This window comes from Mastigoproctus giganteus, chromosome 13, assembly GCF_048544385.1.
Source record: "Mastigoproctus giganteus isolate SK-2022 chromosome 13, ASM4854438v1, whole genome shotgun sequence".
In the NCBI taxonomy this organism is placed as follows: domain Eukaryota; kingdom Metazoa; phylum Arthropoda; class Arachnida; order Uropygi; family Thelyphonidae; genus Mastigoproctus; species Mastigoproctus giganteus.
Genome location: NC_143587.1, coordinates 39540011 through 39563741, shown reverse-complemented (window position 1 = coordinate 39563741; position 23731 = coordinate 39540011). Strand labels below are relative to the sequence as shown.

At 38.2% G+C, this 23731-nt stretch overlaps 1 protein-coding gene across 2 annotated transcripts in view; it reads left to right on the top strand.

The window, feature by feature from the left end:
• Window positions 1-23731, top strand: part of Ndae1 (Na[+]-driven anion exchanger 1) — a 490785-nt gene that overhangs the window by 171796 nt on the left and 295258 nt on the right. For both annotated transcript variants that reach the window (XM_090387778.1, XM_090387777.1), the window contains exons 3-5: window positions 757-860; window positions 3537-3689; window positions 13883-14018. In XM_090387778.1, the coding sequence (XP_090243904.1) occupies window positions 776-860; window positions 3537-3689; window positions 13883-14018 (374 nt within the window). In that variant the 5' untranslated portion in view covers window positions 757-775. The remainder of the gene's footprint in view (window positions 1-756; window positions 861-3536; window positions 3690-13882; window positions 14019-23731) is intronic.

Genomic DNA, 23731 nt, shown 5'->3' with positions numbered 1-23731 from the left:
AAAGCAACAAGATTTGTGAGGGGAACAAAAGAGTTCTATTACCATGAGTAAAGGCTTCAGTTTTGCCAATTGCAGCATCTGGATACTAGGCATGTACAAGGTGATCTGATTGAGGTGTGTTGCGCCTCCGTGGGCAGGAGCAGCAGTGCGTGGCACATGCTTTTTGATTAGACCGGGGTTTGAGCCCGTGACCACCAAATACGGAGGATGCGGAAAGGTCAGGGAATGACCACCACATATCCCTGGAGCAATATGGCCTTAGTTGCTAATGCTGCTAAAAACCAAATAACAACAACAATGATTGAAGTGTTTAAAGCCTTGAACTGATTGAGTAAGCTCAGTGCTGATGCAGTGCTTCCTCTTCCTCAGACTACACATGAGTGGGGACATAAATTTAAATTATGGAAGAATGGTTACAGGTTGGATGTGCAGAAATTTGCTTTGAGGCTGAGGGTGGCTAGTTATTGGAACAAACTCCTGTCTGGAGCTGTAAAGGTGGGTAGTTTGACTAAATTCAAGGAACAACTAGATAAACTGTTAAAGGAATTGGACAGGTGAAATTAGAAGTGTTTGGCTTCTTTTTTTGTCTATGCTGTATAAGCTTGTTCACTTGTATAATTTGCCACTACTACTACATGTGATTTGTATGAGCTTGAGTTAAAGTTTAGCATTACTTCAAAACTGAAATCTGAATTATTATCAAACATAATGTAAATGAACTACTTTTCTTATTTTGTTATCTTTTAAATTATGTAGGGAATGATATAGACTAAAAATGGATCCAGTAAATTTAGAAGAAGCCCCACGGGATCCAGGAGCTCGCATCACTCATCCCAGTTTTACTGATCAAGACTTTGAAGGTAACATTTTAAGTTACATGAAATTTCAGTGTTAATTTTATATATTTTTTATAGTTTACTGTACCTTTTTATATTTATAATTACGTTGAAAGTTCTTTATGGCATGTAATGAGATGTCTGCTAGATGGTTTCATTAATGTGTTCAGTTTATTTAATAAATTTAAGTATAGGGAAACAAGTATAGCTCAGTGTCATTAGGTACCTATGGTGATGTGTTCATCTTCTGGATTAATATTTTGTATTTCTTAGCCACTAGTCTACCAGATCTGGATGGAGCTGACTGAAAGGTGTTGATTTGATAGGTTGGTGGTTAAGATGTACGGAACATCTCACTTCAGAAGAAACATATGATTTCAATTTTTCAGTTATTATATCATTTTAGTATAATGCTTAAGCAAGAAAGAAGGCTGATCTACAGAATGCAGCAAAAAAGTAATGTGGCTGAATTAAAAGTAATGTATCACTCCAGGAGAGGATGCTAGAGAAGTATAGAAGTGTGACCTTGGTAGTTCCATTAGCCCAAACCAGGTTTACATTTCTTTGTTGTATAGATTTTTTTTGTGCATCCTGTCTAACATTACCATCAGAAACCAAAGAATGGAACAATGGATTGACATTGTTTTGCCTAAAGTTGGGGAAATTCCTCCTGAAACACACAAAATGTTACAAACAGCTTATAAGGGGTAATGCTCTGTCCTGAGTACAAACTTTTTTATGGTTTAAGCATGTTAAAGAAGTTGGAGAGGATGTGGAAGATGATCCTTAAATTGGATGACCTGCAGTTGGTTGACAAAGTGCACTACAGGTGACTGTCATTTAAAACTGAGAATGATAGCATGTGGTATAATGTGAATAAGAAATTGACAAGGTCCGTAATTACCACAGACTTCGGGGGGAAAAAAATTGTGCAAAGTTTGTTTCATACTGTTTGTGTGATAAGGAAAATATTAGACGTTGGATGCTTGCAAAGATTTTGATCAAAATGTCGATAATGAACCAGGTTTCCTAAACATCATTATTACTAAGGATAGGAGTTGGCGCTTCCAGTATGATCCCGAGACCAATAGACAACATATAGAATGATGATCAGAAAACTCACCGAGACCTAAAAAAAGGTTTGTTTCTAGATGTGAAATCCATGCTGATCACATTCTTCAATGTTACAGCTTGAATCTATGAGAAGTGTCTTTCCCATCAATCTTAGGTATAGTGTGTCCATTAATGTTGTCTTGAATTCATGGAGATTTAACTAATATGAATGAGCTTTTCAATTATCTTAATAAAATTGGACTCTATGGTCAAATATAAAGTCATAAAATTAAAACGTACATATTTCACTTTGTTAAATGAAATTGAATGACATATCTTGGCTATTGTTGCCCTTGTGTCGTAAAGTTGCCACTACAAAAACAACAGCAGTATTCTTTAATCACAAGGGGGATAACTCCTTAATAGAATCCTACCCGGGCCCATTGGGTTAGACTTGCACCCGACCCATATCTATAGTAACTGAAATGCACCCGTACCAGATATCACACTGTTTGTACCCACAACCCAACTGGCAAACAAACAAACAAACAAACAAACAAACAAAAGATGTATTAAGAAAATTTTTCTTATGTTTTTTTTATATATCAATATTAATGCAATAAATCACTGGATCAACAATATTGATTTTTAATGTATAATAATACACAAAAACTTTTAAATAGAAAAAATGTACTGAAAATATAGTCATAGCATATAGGTAATATATCAAATTTTTGAAATTATTGTGATAAATTACTTGCATTCAAAAACTTGTGAACCACAAAATTACCTGAGACCTGACCAGCATTCAGATAATCATAGTTTCTCTGGGTACACGACCCGATGCAGTGCTCTTATCTGTAGGCGCCTCCGTAGCCAGGTGGGAAGGAGCAGCAGTGCGTAGCACACGCTTCTTGATTAAACCGGGGTTTGAGCCCGTCACCACCAAATACGGAGGATGTGGAAAGGTCAGGGAATGACCACCGCATATCCCCGGAGCAGTATGGCCTTAGTTGCTAATGCTCCTAAAAACCAAATAACTAACAAACAAGCTCTTATCTGTAAGGAATTCCTAGAAGGAAGAACTGTTACCGGGAATTACTACTTAGAGATATTGATTATGGAGGTTTCTATTACGGGCATGTTTGTTACTGAATGAATTTTTACATCAAAAAGCATATTTGATAAACTTCCAAGTTACTTGACATGGGAAAATGTGTAATAGTCATGAACTTTGATATGCAAAATTCAAAAAATACTCATTAATTACTTGGCGCCTCCGTAGCCAGGTGGGCTGGAGCAGCAGTGCATAGCACACGCTTCTTGATTAGACCGGCGTTCGAGCCCGCGACCACCAAATACGGACGTTGCGGAAAGGTCAGGGAATGACAACCGCATATCCCTGGAGCAATATGGCCTTAGTTGCTAGTGCTCCTAAAAACCAAATAACAAACAACAAACAAACATTAATTACTTAATAAAAAAGAGTTAAGAAAAGTTAATATCCCTAAAGTTAATATGCTGTTTCTTCATTTGTACTAAACATGATCCTTATTATGCTTTAATAATTTATTTTATATAATAACTAATGCTGAATAATATTTGTTGTTGTATTTTTATAAATTTCTTTTTTGGTGTACATTTAAGGTCATAGAGCTCACACGGTGTATGTTGGATTACATGTACCTGGATATAGACGTAGAAGTCATCATCGAAGGCATCGGCACCACCATCGCAATGGCCACAAAAGAAAAGAAGATGGGATGTCTGCTGATTATGGTAATGAGTTGCATAGACCAGGTAGGTCCTTAAAATTATCAACATATTTTTGATATTGAGTTGCCTCCTAAAAGACTTACATTGATATGAGCGACATTTTTGGAAAATATTTGACCATCACTGTGTTCCTAAACAGTTCTTAAGGACACAGACTAAACGGGTGGAAAAAATTCTAATATAAATGCAACATATTAAAAATAAATAAAATTTAAAGTAGTTAGATAAAACTGAGTATACATAAAACATTAAGAATTGAAGCATAAAAAATGTAGAAACAATCCTAGAGGTGTTATGCTACCATCTGCCAACTTTTCAATACTGCTATAATGGGAATATAACACCAGAAAATGAAAGAGATATTCCTAGGAAATCCTGTTTATGGGAAGGACACTCACGGAATGTATAACATCAGTTAATCCCCCATCCACCCAACCTTGTTTCTATGGCCGTTTACTAGTTCAATTATAACATTGTTATAATGGACCATTTATTATAGTGTTATTATCCCACTTCACCCTGCAACAGTGGTCAGAATATAAGATAATGTTTGCTAGGATGAATTTGAGTTCCTTCATTTCATGTTGAGTGTTAGAGAAGCCATCAGTAATTTCAAATATTCAAGGATCATTCTTATGTCCTTCCTGACAGAACTGATCCACAACTGCTGAAATCAGGAAGTTTAACATTGCATTTCACCCTTGTGTAGTCCTTCAGTTGGCCTTGTAGATATCTCTTATTATTCCCAACAAAAATTCACCTCACAATTTGGGACACTGAATTTTATAAATAGCCCCATTTTGTTTTTGATTAGGAATGGGGATTTTCACAGTTAGAAATATATTACTAATCTGCTCTATACAATCTAATCTATATAATTTGCTGTAGCAAATTACATCCAGGAAGCCACATCTCTCTAATGTAGTTAGTATGCAGCATCCATTCAACAGACCTGGATAATAGGACTAAAACATGGTATTGGCTGTTATTTGTATTTCCCTATTTCAATTGCTATCATTTTCCCTTGCTATAATTTCATAACAATATATTGAAGTGCTTCCAAAATTGTGGTCTGTGGGACTTGACAATAAAAAGAGGTTTTTTTTTTGTAGTGGACAACAATCCCACCTGGATGTTATAATCATGCCTATATTTCCCATTTACCAATGGGAAATACAGGTATGATGATAACATCCTTACCTATATCTCGTATCCAAGAAAAGATGCTTGGGTCACATCTTTTTTTTAATACTAAATTTTAGTATTAACAGTGGTAAACAATTCAAGAAAATTGTATTAGTTTTATTTTAATTTTATACAAGAAAGCAAGCTTATACAGGATCAGCCAGAACTTCACTACTTGCATCATCTGCTCAACCCCTGTAATACTTTATCTACTTCTTTCCCACATTTATTCAAACTACTCACTTCCAGATAGAAGTTTCCTCAACGATCAACTACCTATTGGCTGAAAGCAAATCCACACATCTATCCTGAAATTATCTTTTCTCAGTTTAAATTTAGCACCCTTTGTGTTATCGGAGAAAGAGGAAGGATGCCATTGTCGTTTAGCTTACTCAGTCCATTCAAAGCTTTAAACACCTCAATCAGATCTCCTCGCAGTTGTCTAGTTTAATAAAATTTAACAAAAGAACAGGAATTACCACTTAATAAGAGGATATCCTCCTGACCCCTGGAAATAACAAACACATTATCTGTATATTATTTTCAAGGTGTAATCTTGGCATAATATCTACTACACTGTTTTCAAAACTCTGTGTTATAATGTTGGCCAAAACTGCACTATTGGGAAATATGATGGCCACACCAGTATTCTCTCAGTAATACTAAGGATCATAATGAATACTGTTTTCATGCATGAAAGTAGTATTCAAAAAGATATAATGCTTCCATGATGATACCATCTGTAGAAAGTTTTTAGCATTAGCAAAGACACATGATGCAAGAAAGCAAGCTTATATAGCATCAGCCAACCCCCCCCCCTCCTTATTTCACCCATCCACTCACTCCAAATTTTTGTCAAGTTCTGCCTTGAATCTATTTAAGCTATCAACTTCTACAATGACAGATGGAAGTTTGTTCCAGCAATCAACCACCCGCTGGCTAAAGGCAAACTTTCGCACATCTATCCTACAACCGTCTTTCCTCAATTTGAATTTATCCCCTTAGGTGATTATTCTGAGCAACAGGAAGAATCCCATCAGCATTGAGCATGCTCAAACCATTCAAGGCTTTATACACCTCAATCAGATCACCTCACAGGTGAATAGTCTCCAGACACTGTAATTTGCAAAACTTTCTTTCTTCGTAAGCTCTTTCTTCGTAAGAGCAACCCTTTGTTCCATTCACTAATCTTGTTACCCTTCTTTGTACTCGTTCCAACAGCTCTACATCCTTCTTAAACTGAGGCCTCCAGACCTGTATACAGTACTCAAGGTGTGGTCTGACCATTGCCTTATACAAGGGGATAATCACTTTATCCCTGCTAGAAAAATTCTGTATATTATTGACAAGACACCATGAGCTACTCTTGCAGACCATCTGCACTGCTTAGAAAACTTCATATCTGCCTGCACAATTACCCCCAGGTCCTTTTCATTCTCTACCGCTGTCAGTGGTACCACAGAGTTGATATGTTACTCTGGGATTACTGCTTCCCATATGTAGTACATTACATTTGTCAATGTTAAACTTCATTTGCCACCTCTCAGCCCATCTGCTCAACTTTTATAGATCCTATTGCAGCAGCATACTGTCATTAGTGTCCTTAACAACCCTGCAAACCTTGGTATCGTCTGCAAACTTGGATATTAGGCTTGATATATCATCGTCAATATCATTTATAAATACAGAAAACAACAGTAGACCCAACACTGAACCCTGAGGGACTCCACTAATAACATGAGTCCACGAAGAGCAGCGTCCATTGATTACCACTCTGTCTTCTCCCACTCAACCATCCCTTTATCCATAGCAGCAATTTGCCTCCAATGCCACACTGCTCCAATTTGTGCAACAGTATCAAAGGCTTTTCTAAGATCCAAATATATGATATCAAAGTTATTCTTTGCATCCAGTTCCTTTTTTGTGACTACATCATAGTATCCAATCAAATTAGTCAGACAAGACTTTCCCTTAACAAACCCATGCTGTGTCCGAGCTGTAACTGAAGTCTTGTCTAGATGATGCTGCAATGCTTCTTTAACCAGTGCCTCCATTAATTTCTCTGGAATAGAAGTTAAAATAACAGGTAATTACGCGTGTCTCACTTTGATCCTCCTTTGTGGATTGGGGTCACATTTGCACATCTCCAGTCCATGGGTACCTCCGCTGAGTCCAGGGAAGCTCTCATAATTATGGATAAGGGTTTGCTTATTTCCTTTCCGCCTCCTTTAATATAACTGGATAGATTCCATCCACCCCAGGCGCCTTTCTTGTGTTTATCTTCAACGATTTCTCCTCCACTTTACTCTCAGTTATTACAATATTATCTAGCTTACTGCCAGAGTTGAATACACCTCTGGCATTCCCCTCCCTGAATAACTCCTCATGTGTGAATGTCGATGCAAAATATTCATTGTAGCTACCTGAGCAGAATCATCAGCAGTTGAAACATTGATATCAAGTGGACCAATCTGATTCATCCCCTTCCTTCTAGAATTTACATAAGTAAAGAACTTTGCTGTTTTTCTTTGCATCCTTTGCCAAAGATTTCTTGTAATCTGCCTTTGCCTGCCTAACCTCCACCTCCTTTGTAACTTGGTTACAGATCAAATTGCTTCTATCATAGGCTTCTGTGTCACATGTTAATTTATATGTATCCCATGCATTTTTCTTCTCTGTGACATGTCTAATTAGTTCATCTGACATCCATTTAGGCCTAATTCTTGAACAATATTTCTTTATTGGTATGAAAAGCCTAGTAGCTTCCAAAATTAATTCTTTGAATGCTTCTCATTTTGAATTTGCTGTTGGTAACATCATCAGTTGGTTACACTGTATAGAATTTAAATACTGTCTCAGACCACTGTAGTCACCTTTATGAAAGCAAAAAACCCTTCCCTTTACCCTTGATCGTAGTTAACTCTTTGAGTAAATCCAACTTTAGCACACTGTGATCACTGCCACCTAGTGGTTCCTTTATCTGGAGATTCTTGATGCATGAAGAACCATTACTGATAATCAGGTCAAGAGTATTACTCCCTCTGGTTGCCTCCCAAACATGCTGCTGTAGAAAACATCCAATAAATCCACAAAAGCCTTGCTAGTGTGTGAGTGAACAACCCACAAATCTCAGTCATTATCTGGGAAATTAAAATCCCCCATTATAAGACACTCTAATTTACTGGCCCACTCTATTTCTCTGCACAATTGCTCATTATACTCATCAGATTCATTAGACCTATAACACACACCTACTCATTTTTCCTTTCCCAGTGCTTATGTCACACCAAACAGACTCAACATTGCATTGTCCAACATCAATTGGATGCACTTCCTTAGATTTTGTATTTATTAATTAACAGCATAACCCCTCCTCCCTTCCTGTCCTGTCTATCCTTTCTGTACATATTGTACTCCCCAAATTCCAGTTCTGCACTGCTTATGTCTGTGTGACACGTCTCTGATATCCCAATAATATCTGCCTTTGATGCCTTGACTAGCACTTCAAGCTCATCAAATTTATTAACTTTACTCCTAGCATTGGTATACATGAAAGTATACATGCACCTGTTTCTACTCTTAGTTACCCTAACACAGCCCATGTATTTACTTGTTCCACTATGACTCCCAGCAGTCCTGGAAATTCCCATTGCCTTGCTTTCCAGGCTGCTGCTCAATTGCATTTCAATAGAAGTAGTGCAAGAATTACTTTTACCTCTGCCAGTGGCTACTGTTAATCTATTAGTCCATGTATCCCCCCCCAAGTAAGCAGTTTTCCGACCCATCTAACTCTGCCTCGATAGCATCAGCAAATATTCTTGTACCCTTTCTAGTTAAGTGTATCCCATCCCTGTAGAAGCAGTCTCTCCTGTTAACAAGCACAGACCAGGCTGAAGAAAATTCTACTCCTTGAGCCTTGCACAATCTCTCCAGGGCCGAATTGATCGACAGGGCTCTTAGCATATACTCCCTCCTATCGTGTCTGGGCAGAATTGCAGACACTTTCAAATTCAACCCTAACTCACGGCTTGTTTTCAACATTGTCTTGTACTTGTTAAGTAATTCTGCTGGTCTCCTACTCTTAATATCATTAGTGCCAGCATGTACAACAATATCACCCTTTGTGCCCTTAAAGGATGATATCTGCCCTACAACTTCAACAGCCTTTGCCCCCGGCAGACATACCCTGTTCCATCTATCCTTTTTGCACAATATGTTCCCCGTTTCCCTGACAATAGAGTCACTTACAACAACTAGTTCCTTTGGGACCAGCACATTCTACCTTGTGTGTTGTCTCTGTGTTGCGTAAAGTTCAATTTCAAGCTCTGGCATTGATGTGGGCAGCTGAGGGCTTGATGGGCCCCTCAATTTAAATCCTTCAAGGGCATCCACAGTGTCCTTCAAGCTCTCATATAAGCCCATAACAATGCTGAGTTGGTGTCTGATTTCCTCACATTCCTTACATCGCGCACACAAAGACATTCCCCCTTGGCAATATCATTTCCCGTTCCTGATTGCTCCACAAACATCAAACAAGCAGTGCATTTCAATAGACTGTGTTTTAAAGGACAACCACCCCCATCAGTTCTCCCCTTAACCACAGTACTTCCACTAGTTTGAGCCTTTTGCTTTGCTGCTCTGGTCTGTCATGATTTCTATTCAAGTTCAATAAAATTCCAGTACAAAATATAACCCTAAACCTATATCCCAATGCAGTTATAACACTATGTATATGTATTTCGGTATCGAATATTATCTCCGAGTTACGTTATATGACTTTCTTATCCCCTGTCAACTTATATGTATTAATTTATGATGTTACGTTTGTAATAACTAGGTTGCTATATTTATTTAGTTAAAAAAGTACAATTCAATTGACAATGAAATTTAATAAGATTAATAAATTTTACTGATTAATTGATACTACTATACTAGCTGTCTAGTTTTCCGTTAAACCTTACGCTAGCACACATTGTATCATATAACAATGACGGAAAGTTACGAACGATTAATCTACGGAAACGAGGTATTATTTACTTTCCAAATCACGCTATCTAAATTCAAAATAAACCACGCAGCTTGACTAGGTCTATAATCTACTTATAGAAAATAATTTAATCTAACAATTAAGTCAATAAACGGCTAAGTATAATTAAAAACTTTCGTTTGCTGGAGCTGCAAAACCTGTCCACACGTGGATTTGATACCCTTACCAATACTAAGTAATAACCTACAAAATCTCGGTCTAAATTCAATTTAAACTAAAGTATTGTTACTAGGAATATAAAGCAACTCTAAAAAATAAATTAATATACCAATTGAAGTCAATAAAAAAGCAAAAACTCTTTTTAGCTTTAAAGTAGCAGTTAAAAATTTTTATACAGAAAAGTAGTGTTTATACATTTTCTGAAATGTGGAAATCAAGACTGCCATAACACATTTCATGAAACTGTGCAACCTTTTCATTACTTAGAGAATTTTCCCCCTAAACAGATTCAAAATGTTTAGAATATATTTTGCTGGCTGATGGGTATGTGTGCCAAAATAACAAAGTTTTATTTATCTAGTTATATTTTACATTTATATATTAAAATTTTCCCCATCAGTTTTGTTGGTATTGTTTATGGATATAAAAATTTTGACTTTCAAGGCTTTTTTGAAACATAGGTTTTTTTTTTCTTTTTTTTTTTAAATCCATATGTTTGGAAATGTAATCAAGTAAATATTTATGTGCAAATTTAGCTACAAAGAAAATATTTTTAAATATATAAGAGACTTGAGTGTTCAGATACATTTAATGTTTAAGAAGCCCTGCATTTTTATCCCTGTTGAAAGGGGCATCGCTTAGTTTTTATAAATTGAGAGATATTGTTTTTCCTGGTCTCTCTCTCTAACATCTAAGTGAGAAGGCTTTTTATTTTTGTTCATGTTCTCATTTTCAAACTTGATTTGTGATTTTGCTTGATGAAAGTTTAAAAAAGAAAAGAATCATAGAGAGAGTGCGTGTGCATGTGTGCTTTACAACTTTACGGAATCTGGCCACCTCATTAAGTCTGATCTTTCAGCTTCAGAGATATTTGGATTTCAGGAAAGCTTTTGACACTAGTCTTCCATGTGCAACATTGTACAAATTGGAGCAGAATGGTATTAAGGGTAAGTTGCTACAATGGATAAAAGGATGGTTAAGTGGGAGAAGACAGAGAGTGGTAATCAATGGGTGCTGCTCTTCGTGGACTGTTATTAGTGGAGTCCCACAGGGTTCGGTGTTGAGTCCACTGTTTTGTATATTTATCAATGATATTGATGAAGGTATATCAGGCTTAATGTCGAAGTTTGCAGATGATACAAAGGTTGGCAGGGTTGTTAATGACAGTGTGCTACTGCAACAGGATCTAGAAAATTTGGGCAGATGGGCTAAGAAGTGGCAACTGAAGTTTAACCTTGACAAATGCCAAATACTGCATATGGGTAGAAGTAACCCCAGAGAAACGTACCAACTGTGTGGTACTACACTTAAGGTGGTAGAAAATGAAAAAGACCTGGGAGTAATTGTGCAGTCAGATATGAAGTTTTCTGAGCAATGCAGACAGGCTGCCAGGGCAGGTCATGGGGTTTTGTCAATGATATATAGGAATTTTGCTAGCAGGGAGAAGGAGGTGATTGTCCCTCTGTATAAGGCAATGGTCAGGCCACGCCTTGAGTACTGCGTACAGGTCTGGAGGCCTGATTTTAGGAAGGATGTAGATTTACTTGAGCGTGTACAGAGAAGGACAACAAGATTGGTGAGGGGAATGAAGGGACAATGAAATTTAATAAGATTAATACATTTTACGGATTAATTGATACTACTATACTAGCTGTCTAGTTTCCCGTTAAACCTTTTACAAGAGAGGCTTAAGTTCTGCAAATTGCAGTGGCTGGAGACTAGGCACCTGCGCGGTATCTGATTGAGGTGTATAAGGCCTTGAATGGATTGAGCACGCTGAATTCTGATGGGATCCTTCCAGTTGTTCAGATGACAAACCTAAGGGGCATAAATTCAAATTAAGAAAAGACAGATGTAGAATAGATGTGTGGAAATTTGCCTTTAGCCAGTGGGTGGTTAATTGCTGGAACAAACTTCCATCTGTCATTGTGGAAGTTGACAAGTTAAATAAATTTAAGAAGGAACTGGACAGCCATTTGGAGGGAATGGCGTGTTTTTTTTTTTTTTTTGGCTGATGCTGCATAAGCTCATAGACTTGCTTTCTTGCATCACATGCTACTACATCTGCCTCATTGCTAATCTGTATATCTTTTGAAGCAAGTCCACTCCGGAAGCAACTGATGAAGAAAAGAAAAAAAGCATTTCTGTTTTTTAATTGTAGCACTTCTTCCAGATAGTCAACTTCATTTAGTTACATCCGACTTCAAAACCTATGGTATTGCTACATCTGGACCAAGGTCTCTGCCAAAACGTTCTTTGTCCAGATCAACAGCAGGTGATATTTATCCTAATCCTAGTAATCCTAGTGTTGGATTACTGCTACACATATGAGGTGCCTCCGTAGCCAGGTGGGAAGGAGCAGCAGTGTGTAGCACACGCTTCTTGATTAGACTGGGGTTCGAGCCCGTCACCACCAAATACGGAAAGGTCAGGGAATGACCATCGCATATCCCGGAGCAATATGGCCTTATTTGCTAATGCTCCTAAAAACCAAACAACAACAAGCTACACATATGCAGCACCTTTCTTTTATTGATGTTAATTGCAAAGGGGAGTCAAAAAATGAGAATTATTTTTTATACTAGTACCTGGTACTTTATTGTTCAAAAAAAAAAAAAAAAAAAACTCCATAGCTTAAGCATGCATCCCACCTTGTTGCTTTGGTACTATTGTTTGTTGACTTCATTCACTTCATTTTCCATGTAGAATTGACATTTCTGCTAGATCATTTTTCAGTTTTACTAAAACATAAATCATGAGGCAGCAAGTTTGGACTGTACAGAGAATGTTCAATCACTTTCTAGTACTATTTCTGTATGGTTTCTGTAATTTGTTGAACTGTGTATGTAGTTGCTATTATCATATAATAAAATTTCAACTTCATCTGTCAGATGTCTGAATCTCTTATTTTTGATGGCATGTTGTAGTTCAAATTTGGGGATATGAGTATAACTTTGTGAGTTAACTGTTTCATCTCTACAGATGACAGTTTACAGCAACAGCATTTTCTGAGTCAAAGATTAGCATGAACATTAACCTTCTCCATGCTTTTGAATGTCTTGGATTTTTGAATTTCTTTTTGCCTTGGTAATGAAATGCCCCATGTTTCATTGAACGTCACTATGCCGTTGAAGAAGCCATTTTCTTTCTCATCACGTCACAATAGGTACTGCAGACAGGCCTATTTACAAACTTTTCTTTTTATCATTGACACCTGGGAACTTGCTTCATACAGACTTTCCATGACCCATAATTGATGTTTAGCTTTCTAGCGACATCGGTGACTGTTGTACACCAATCTCTCCTTTTTGACACTGTCTGTTAAGACACTTTCTTCTATGACAACGACATGAACATATCCTACGTGGGTGTCATCTCTCAGTTTTTCTAACTTCATGTTCAAGTTGTCTGTTATTACCCTTACACTTGAGGGTGTGACAAACACCTTTTCCATATGCTGGTGAATTTCTGCTGGAGTGATGCCCTACGCTGTAAGAAGCTGAATAATTCTCATGTGAGGCACAGGAGAATTATTCAGTGATACCATTATACTGTATCATGTGATACCATTATGAAATCCTTATTGTCTTTGCTGGCAGCACATAATTTAAATTCAGCCAGCTGATGTTGTATTCATTTGCCGCACCTTCATATATTTGAAAGGAAAGCACATTTCATGCACAGAATTAGTATATTTTGGTTTTATTTGTAAATGTTAAAGATAGCGGTATTTTATAATATTGCTTGGTGTTTTATGCCGTATTTAAAAATAGATTGATTACAATTGAGCATGGATAGGAATATTGCTAAACCTTTTCTGTTGTAGTTACTCCACCAGCTGAACGTGTACACTTCATTCTTGGAGAGGATGAGGATGGTACACACGAAGCTCATCCACTTTTCAGTGAAATGGAAGAGCTGCATGGGGAAGGAGATGAAATAGAATGGCGTGAGACAGCAAGGTTAGTTTTATTAATTTTATGTATATAATTTTACAATGGTATATTGGATATTGAGATATTCATAGCTTCCTTGAAGTACTCCTTGACGCAGTTTTTAATTCTGGCGTTGTTAATATGTGATACTTAATTAGAAGTCAGTGGTCATCAATCATTATTTCTTATCATAGCATGAATAATTGTTTGTTTTTAGTCATGCTTTTCAGTAGTTTACTTTTATAAATTACCAGATTTAGTGATATAAAGTCTAATTTTTTTTATTGTAAATTAAATTGATATAAGTAGATTATTAGTACTCATTTTAAAATGAAAGTTCTTTGTAACAGTATAGTGGTTTTGCCACTTGTTTGGGGAGGCTAATACTGCAAATGGGATTTGTGTCCCCTTGCAGTATTAGCCTTTTACATTCAAATTAAGTTAAAGGCTAAATATGTCATGATTTCCCAAAGAAATTTTTTAAAAAATCTGATCATGCCAATTCCCTTATTAAATCTGTGCTTCCAAGTTAACCTTGGGTTCCCCCTTACCACTAGGATCAGGTTATCATCATCATCAGCCATTTTCAATCCACTGCAGGATGAAGGCCTCTCCAGCAACTTTCCAGTTCCTTCTGTTTTGAGCACTGGCCATCCATTTACTACCCACAAACTCATGAATTTCATCTATCCATCTCTGCCTTTGTCTTCCAGGTTTTCTTCTAGCTCCTCTTGGGTACCATTCTGTTATTTTCTTAGTCCATCTGTCATCATGTCTTCGAGCTATGTTATCTCTTGTCTCTACTGTTCTCCCAACTTCACTAATCACTTGGAGCTCTTTGACTTCCTCTCTTTGCAACTTGACTTTCTTCAGTCCAACTTTCCTAACAGTGAGATAATTTTCCTTGTTGATTTTAATGTTCACAACTCCAGCTGGCTTCCGTTTTCTATTCACACCGACCCAGCTGGCCAAGATTAGCATTAGCATTAGTAGAGGCATTTGATGCAAGAAAGCAAGCTTATGCAGCATCAGCCAAAAAAAAAAAAAAAAAAAAAAAACCACTTCCACTTCACTCCTCTGTTCGTTCAAAATACCTGTCCAGCTGAGCCTTAAACTTATTTAGGCTATCAACCTCCACCACAAGGGATGGAAGTCTGTTCCATCCCTTGTGGTGGAGGTTGATATAACTGGGCAGTTGATATAACCGCCTTTAATATAACTGGATAGATCCCATCCACCCCGGGTGCCTTTCTTGTGTTTATCTTCAACAGTTTCTCCTCCACTTTACTCCCAGTTATTTCAAGATTCTGTAGCTTACTGCTAGAGTTGAATACACCTCTGGCATTCCCCTTGCTGAATAACTCCTCATGTGTGAATGTCGATGCAAAATATTCATTTAGTTTGTTAGCTACCTGAGCAGGATCATCAACAGTTGACCCATCAATATCAAGTGGACCAATCAGATTCATCCCCTTCCTTCTAGAGTTTACATAAGTAAAGAACTCTTTGCTGTTTTTCTTTGCATCCCTTGCCAAGGATTTCTCGTAATCTGCCTTCGCCTGCCTAACCTCCTTTGTAACTTGGTTGCATATCAACTTGTATCTATCATAGGCGTCTGTGTCATGTGTTAATTTGTAAGTATCCCATGCATTTTTCTTCTCTGCCATATGCCTCATTAGTTCATCTGACATCCATTTTGGCCTAAACCTTGAACAATATTTCTTAGTTGGTATGTAAAGCCTAGTAGCTTCCAAGATAAGTTCTTTGAATGCTTCCCATTTTGAATTTGCTGTTGGTAACATCATCAGTTGGTCCCACTGTATAGAATTTAAATACTGTCTCAGTCCATCGTAGTCGCCTTTACGGAAGCAATAACCCTTCCCTTTACCCCTAATGGTAGTTACCTCTTTGAGTAAATCCCACTTCAGCACACTGTGATCACTGCCACCTAGTGGTTCATTTATCTGCAGATTCTTAATGCATGAAGAATCACTGCTGATTATCAAATCAAGAGTATTACTCCCTCTAGTTGCCTCCCGAACATGCTTATGTAGAAAACAATCATCCAATAAATCCACAAAAGCCCTGCTAGTGCGTGAGTAACCAGCCCCCAAATTCCAGTCAATATCTGGGAAATTAAAATCTCCCATTATAAGACTCTCTGATTTACTGGCCCACTCTATTTCCCTGTACAGTTCCTTATTATACTCATCAGAGTCCTTAGGCCTATAGCACACTCCTACTCTCAATTTTGATCTCCCAATGCTTATGTCACACCAAACTGACTCAACACTGCACTGTCCAGCGATGTCGACTGGCTTCACTTCCTTGGTTTTTATGTGTTTCTTAACTAATAGCATAACCCCTCCCCCCTTCCTATCCTGTCTATCCTTTCTGTAGACATTGTACTCCCCAAATTGCAGTTCTGCATCCCTTATATCTGTGTGACACCACGTCTCTGATATCCCAACAATATCTGCCTTTGATGTTTTGAGCAATACCTCAAATTCATCAAATTTATTTACTAAACTCCTAGCATTGGTGTACTCACAAGTATACCTGCACCTGTTTCTATTCTTAGCTACCCTAACACAACCCATGTGTTTACTTGTACCGCAATGGCTCCCAGCAGTCTCTGAAATACCATGCATCTTGTTTTTCAGGCTTCTGCTCATTCTAATAGAAGCAGTGCAAGAATCTCTTTCACCTCTGCCAGTGGCTACTGTCAATCTATTCGTCTTTGTCTCCCCGAGGCTTTTGCAATTACTAATGATCTTACACAGATTGTTCATTTACCTACAAGAATACCGGACAGTCCTAATCATACGGCCAATACGCTTGATCTTTTGCTCACAAACAACCCTTCTAAGTACATGGTCGAAGTGAGAGGTCCTTTAGGCACTTCAGATGAAAACTTGGTGATTGTCTCTTCTCCAATGGAACCTTTATCTCATGTCTATTCCCAACTTCGTGTTGTTTGGCATTACAACCTGGGAGACTTCTTTTCCTTGGTCGGATTACTGTTTCAAAACTTTTGATGTCAACATTTGCTCAGATCGTGTCAGTGAAATTATTCTTGAAGGAATGGAATCCTTTATCCCACACTCCACTACAAAATCTCGTCTTTTATCTAAACCTTGGTTTTCCAATAAATGTGCTAACACTGTTCAAGAGAAGAATGTTGCATATCTTTATTGGCTTGTTTTTCAATTCTCCAGTTTCATTTTCTGCCTACACCAAAGCTCACAACAATTGTAAAGCAGTTATTAATCAGTCCAAACTAGAGTTTGAATAGGTGAAGAGTAGAAAACTTGCTTCTTGCCCTAATGGTAGCCGAGCATTCTGGTTACCAAAGCTATTGGTCGCAACTTTTGCCCATCTCTGTTCCCACCTCTGTTCCCACCGCTGTCCAAACCAAATGGTTCTGTTGTCACTTTAGCCAAGGATAAAGCTGACCTGCTAGCATCCCATTTTTCTTCCAACTCGTGTATTAATGATGTTGGTAAAACACCTCCCACCATTCCCAAAACGCTCCATTGAGTGCCTCCTGTGGTCTTCCGTCAAAAGGATGTCAGAAGGATTTTGACGAATCTTGATGCTAAGAAAGCTCCAGGTCCTGGTGGTTTTTCTCCACTTGTTCTCAAAACCTGTTATCCTGAACTTACTCCTATTCTTTGCAGAATCTTTTCACTTTCTTATTCCAAAGGTGTTTTTCCTTCTGCTTGGAAATTTGCTCATATACAGCCAGTTCCTAAAAAGGGTGACAAATCCCTGCCATCCAAATATCGTCCCATTGCAATTACTTCTACTCTTTCAAAAGTAATGGAGAAATCAATTAACCGCCAACTGTTAAACTACCTAGAAACCTTCTGTCTGATCAACGATCGTGGAATAATTAAAGACAAACACCAGCCAAGGAAGAAAAAAATTTTTACTATAAAAATAATAAAACAATGTGATACACTATCGGAAGACTAAAATATTACAATAAATTACGATAAAATAAACTACGACAGAACGTTAAAAATATACCGAAGCAATAAAATTATCTAAAATAAACTGGATTAAAAGCAATAAAACCTGAAGCTTTCGGAGACTGCTGTCTCCTTCTGCAACAGTATTCAACTGGTGATCAACGATCGCCAGTATGGATTCCGTCAGTGTCGATCCACTGGTGATATTCTGGCTTGTGTTACCCATTTATGGACTAATTCAATGGAAAGGTTCGGTGAAGCACAAGTAGTTGATATTGACATCTTAACGGCTTTCGATCATATTTTGCATAAAGGTCTTCTATACAAGCTTCCATTTTAATAAGTGGTTATCCAGTTTTCTCTCTGATCGCTTACTGAGGGTGATGGTAGATGGTTCTCTGTCTTCTAACTTCTCCACTAATGCCGGTGTCCCCCAAGGTTCAGTTCTTTCCCCCACTCTTTTCCTCTTGTATATTAATGACCTTCTTCCATTCACTAGAAATCCTATCCATAGTTTTGCCGATGATAGCACATTGCATTCAACTTTCCATTTTGAGAAACCTTGTCCTGCTCAATTAGCTTCAACTTCTCGAAAATCTGCTACCAATTCCTGAAATGCCGATCTTCGGGTAATTCTCCAGTGGGGTAAAGACAACTTAGTTGATTTCAACCCTTCTATGACTCAGTCTTGTCTTATATCTCGCGAAAAGGATTCTTCTGCTCCTATGCTTATCTTTAGTGACACTCTGATTTCTAGACAAAATGATATATCTCTTTTGGGGATTACCTTGACTTCTAATCTATCTTGGCACAAGCACATTACAAATATTGCTTCCTCTGCATCTAAAAATTTTGGTTTTCTCTTTCTCTCTCGGCGTTACTTTTCTTCCAAACAGCTGCTCACTCTGTATAAATAGCAAATCCGCCCTGCCATGGAATATTGTTCCCACATCTGGGGTGGTGCCCCCAAAACCTCTCTGTCTTCTTGATTCCATTCAGAAGAGGGCAGTTAGGTTAATTAATGATTCATCTCTAACAGTCTCTCCACTCACTGTCTCATAGATGTACTGTTTCTGCTGCATGCCTCTTCTACAGATACTTCCCTTGGCACTGTTCTTCTGAATTGGCTTCTATAATTCCTCCTCTCTCTTTCAGAACAGTCAGAACATGTGCCGCCACCAGGCAACATCCATTTACTGTCCAACCTCAAACTCACAGAACCAACTTTTCATCTTCCTTGTTTATTCATTCAACTGCCGTTTTTTGGAACAACCTCCCTTCATACGTATTTCCTGAAAATCACAGTCTACAGAAGTTCAAGTCCAATGTCAACAAATATCTTCTTTTGTCTTTTCAACCTTCAACCCAAGCATGGTCAGCAGTACGTAGCACACGCTTCTTGATTAGACGGGGTTCGAGCCCGTCACCACCAAATATGGAGGATGCGGAAAGGTCAGGAAATGACCACCGCATATCTCTGAGAAATATGGCCTTAGTTGCTAATGCTCCTAAAAAAAAACCAAACCAAATAAATAAACCCAAGCATGGTACTAAGTACTATAGGTTCTAATACCTCTCATGTTTGGGGTTTACATTAAAAAAAAAAAAAAAAAATCAAGTCAGAAAGGTACTTAGGCATGTTGGCTATCAAGTGAGTGGTACTACACTTAGGGCAGTGGAGAATGAAAAGAACCTGGGGGTAATTGTGCAGGCAGATACAAAGTTTTCTGTGCAGTGCAGATGGTCTGCAAGAGTAGTTTATGGTGTCTTGCCAATGATATACAGGAATTTTTCTAGCAGGGATAAGGAGGTGATTGTTCCCTTGTATAATGCAATGGTCAGACCACACCTTGAGTACTGTATACAGGTCTGGAGGCTTCATTTTAGGAACAATGTAGAGCTGCTGGAACGAGTACAGAGGAGAGGAACGAGATTGGTGAGTCGACAAAGGGGTTGTGTTACCAAGAAAGGCTTAAGTTCAAGCTGCAGACTAGGCACCTGCGAGGTGATATGATTGATGTGTATAAGGCCTTGTATGGATTGAGCAAGCTCTATCCTAATGGGATTCTTCCTCTTGCCCAGATTACTCACCTGAGGGGGCATAAATTCAAACTGAGGAAAGACAATTGTAGAATAGATGTGCGGAATTTGCCTTTAGCCAGCGGGTGGTTGATAGTTGGAACAAACTTCCATCTGTTGTAGTGGAGATTAGCAACCTAAATAAGTTGAAGGTAGAAGTAGACAAACATTTGGAGTGAATTGATGGATGAAATGGGAAGGTTTTTCTTTTTTTTTGGCAGATGCTATATAAGCTTGCTTTCTTGCATCATGTGCCTCTGCTAATGCTAAGTAGAAAGCTAAATAGTCACTATTCTCTTCAAATTATTTAAGCCTTTTCTCCTATAAGTAGCCATAGTGATTATGAAAAATTTTATGAAGGTGTATTGCATCTTTATGAGCAGGATGGGTACCACTATAAAATTGTGATGAGAAATTTCAATGTGAGAATTGGGATTATCGAAGATGGAGAAAGATCTGTCAGCCGATATGAATGGGAAAAACAGATGACAAAGGCAATTTGCTAATTGAATTTGCAGAGGAACAAAATTTGCTCATCTTGAACTCATTCTTCAAGAAAAGGTCCCAACAAAAATGGAGGTGGGAGATTCCTCTTGGAAATACTAGTGAAATTGACTTTATACTGACAACAATAAAACAATATTCACTGACTGCTCAGTCTTAAACCTTTTTAATGTTGAAAGTTCATATAAAAGAAACAAATTGCAATGATGAGAAAGCAAGGAGAAATGAAGCAAAGTGGTAACCTAAGAAACAAGGTAGAATGTGTAGAAATATGCAAGACCATAAGGAAATGTATAAAAGAAGAAATCCACAAGTTCAACCTTGATCTTGTCAGAAGAACACTGGAAGAAAATCAAGGGCTAAAGAAAGCCAAATGAAAAATGGCTGTACACAAGAGCCATATGTTTGCTTTTGAAGCTTGAAGATGCACAACAAAAACCCAACAAGAAATACTATAATGAGTGGAAGAATTTTATTCAAGTTATTTTCTGATACAGCATCTGAAATTTTGGTTGAAGTAGAAGATGCTATAAAATCAATGAAAAATAACAAAGTAGGATTGAATAAAGTCACTTTGAAATGTGAAAAGCTCGAATCCAACCAATATGTAAAGTTCTAGCCAAATAATTTTAAAAATGCTTTCTACTTAATGAAGTGCTTGTAGAATGGAAAAATGCAGAAGCCATCCTACTGTGCAAACATGGTGACAAGGCAGATTTGAAAAACTACCAATCGATTAACCTATTGATAGTTGTCTGCAAGGTTTTCACAAAAATACTTTCAAGAACAGGCACGACTCAATGAATAAGCAGTTTTCAGAAGGCATCTACAGTACAGTGGATCACATCTCCACTGTAGATGCCTTCTGAAAACTGCTTGTTTATTGAGTTGTGCCTGTTCTTGAAAGTTTCTTTTTGAAAACCTTGTCCAAACAGTGCAGCAAGTTATAGAGTTGCCAACTTTCCATTATGTATAACCTGCATCAACTAAAAAAGCATTTTACTTAGTTACAAAACAGGCAATAATCAATACCCTAATCTATCAAGGTGTAGTCAGAATTTACATCAATTTTCTCCAATCAATACATAAATTGCAACATAAGGCCATATATTACAAACCCTTTGTGATGTTTTAAATGCCAGAAATATGGGCATTTGCAGATGGCCTGTTGTGGAGTGCATGTAAATCCGCCAAACTCACTTGTGTTAACTGTGAAGATGAACACCCTGCATACTCAAGGGCATGCTTGCAGTGAAAACAAGAAAAGCAGACACACTGACACAAGCAGAGCTTAATCTTTCTTTATCAGGAGGTGAGGAGACTTAATGCCAGCAAGTTTATTACCCATATATGTGGGTTTATTACCCACATATGTGCAGAAAGCTGCAGGAAAGCAATCTATTGGAATTCAAACAGATATAACAATCCCACCAAAAGAATCTTTTGCTCCCATTGCATGCTTTTTCATGCATGGTCCTTGAGGTTGTCACAGACATTCTCTCAGATATGCCAGACAAGCTGTACTTGCTACCTGGGAGTCTAAAACGCTGATGGAACTGATATTCGGGTGACACTCAAGTCAAGTGGACCCAATTTCGGCGAAGTCTGGACGGTCTGTGATAGCCAAATCCTCTGCTTGCACCTTCACGATAGTGGGACTGTTAGTAATCCTGGGTATAACCCCCATGCACAAGTACATGGTGGGTGACCACCCAGGTGTGAACCAATGTAAGCAGGGGTCGAGGTGTGGCGCCCACACCACATGGAGGAACGCCGCCCCTCTATGTTACCAGGCAGTACTAGGTGGAAGATGACTCTCATCAACCGGTGAAATACCACCACTTTGCTTATTGGAGACTTGAAGTGGTGGAACCCATGTTTAGTCTCTAGAGCTAAGTTCCGGTCAACCCTTCCCTATCTCTTCCATCATGCAGTATGATTGATGACTTTTGAGGTTATGATGAACGTCGTGGCGAGATCCAATATTCCTTACATTTCGAGGGTACAGCTCTAAAACGGTTTTCGCAGGCCGGCCGCTAGTTAGTACACCGGACCGGACCTATTTTTAACTCTCTAGGAGGCTTCCGGATCAGCTAGTGTATAATCTTGCTACCTCTACTCTGCCAGATAGTGACTGGAGGGAGTCCGAGTAGTGTGTATGCGGGGAGCATTGTCGAGGCCACGTTATGTCAAGGATCTGGGTATATTCTTACCACATGTATGCCATATCCAAAAATTTCATTACTTCATACAGCATGTCCCACCCACTTTTTCTTAATATTGAATACACCATGAATTGTCAAACTAATAGAGCAAGCTTATCTGCGAAAAGATCTAAACCTCCCAAGGACTTCCTAATTCATTTCACAAATATACGTGGTCTCAATTGTAATCTCAACGATGTCCATTTCCACTTGCAGTCTGCCAAACCTCATGTACTTTTTCTGACAGAATCTCAGTTATCGGTTGATTCAACTACTGTTCATCTCGGATGCCCAAATTATTCGTTGTATGATTCCTTTCGCCTCAAAGGTGGTACTTGTGCATATGTCTATTCTGATATTCCCTGTCAGAGACTTGGCAATTTGGAATCTCCTCTCTTTGATCTTCTCTGGCTTAAAATCTCTCTTGAGGCAATACGCGGAAGAAACGTTCCTAGAAAAAGGGCCATGAGCTCACCCGCTGTCCGTTATGGGGAGATCAAATTAAGTGCTAATCTAAACGAAAGTGCAGATTACCTGTCCGCGTCCGTTACAGAGAATGTCCGCTAGACAGAAGCTGCAAACACGTTAAAACCATTGTTGGGGAATTTGAAAATGTCCGTTAACGAGAGGTGTCCGTTAGGAGAAGTTTCACTATATAGGAATTTTTCTAGCAGGGATAAGGAGGTGATTATTCCCTTGTATAAGGCAATGGGCAGGCCACACCTAGAGTACTGTATAGAGGCCTGGAGGCCTCATTTCAAGAAGGATGTAGAGCTGCTGGAACGAGTACAGAGAAGGGCAAAAAGATTAGTGAATGGAACAAAGGGGTGCTCTTACGAAGAAAGGCTTAAGTTTTGCAAATTACATTGTCTGGAGACTAGGCACCAGCGACGTGATCTGATAGAGGTGTATAAAGCCTTGAATGGTTTGAGCATGCTCAATGCTGATGGGATTATTCCTCTTGCTCAGAATAATCACC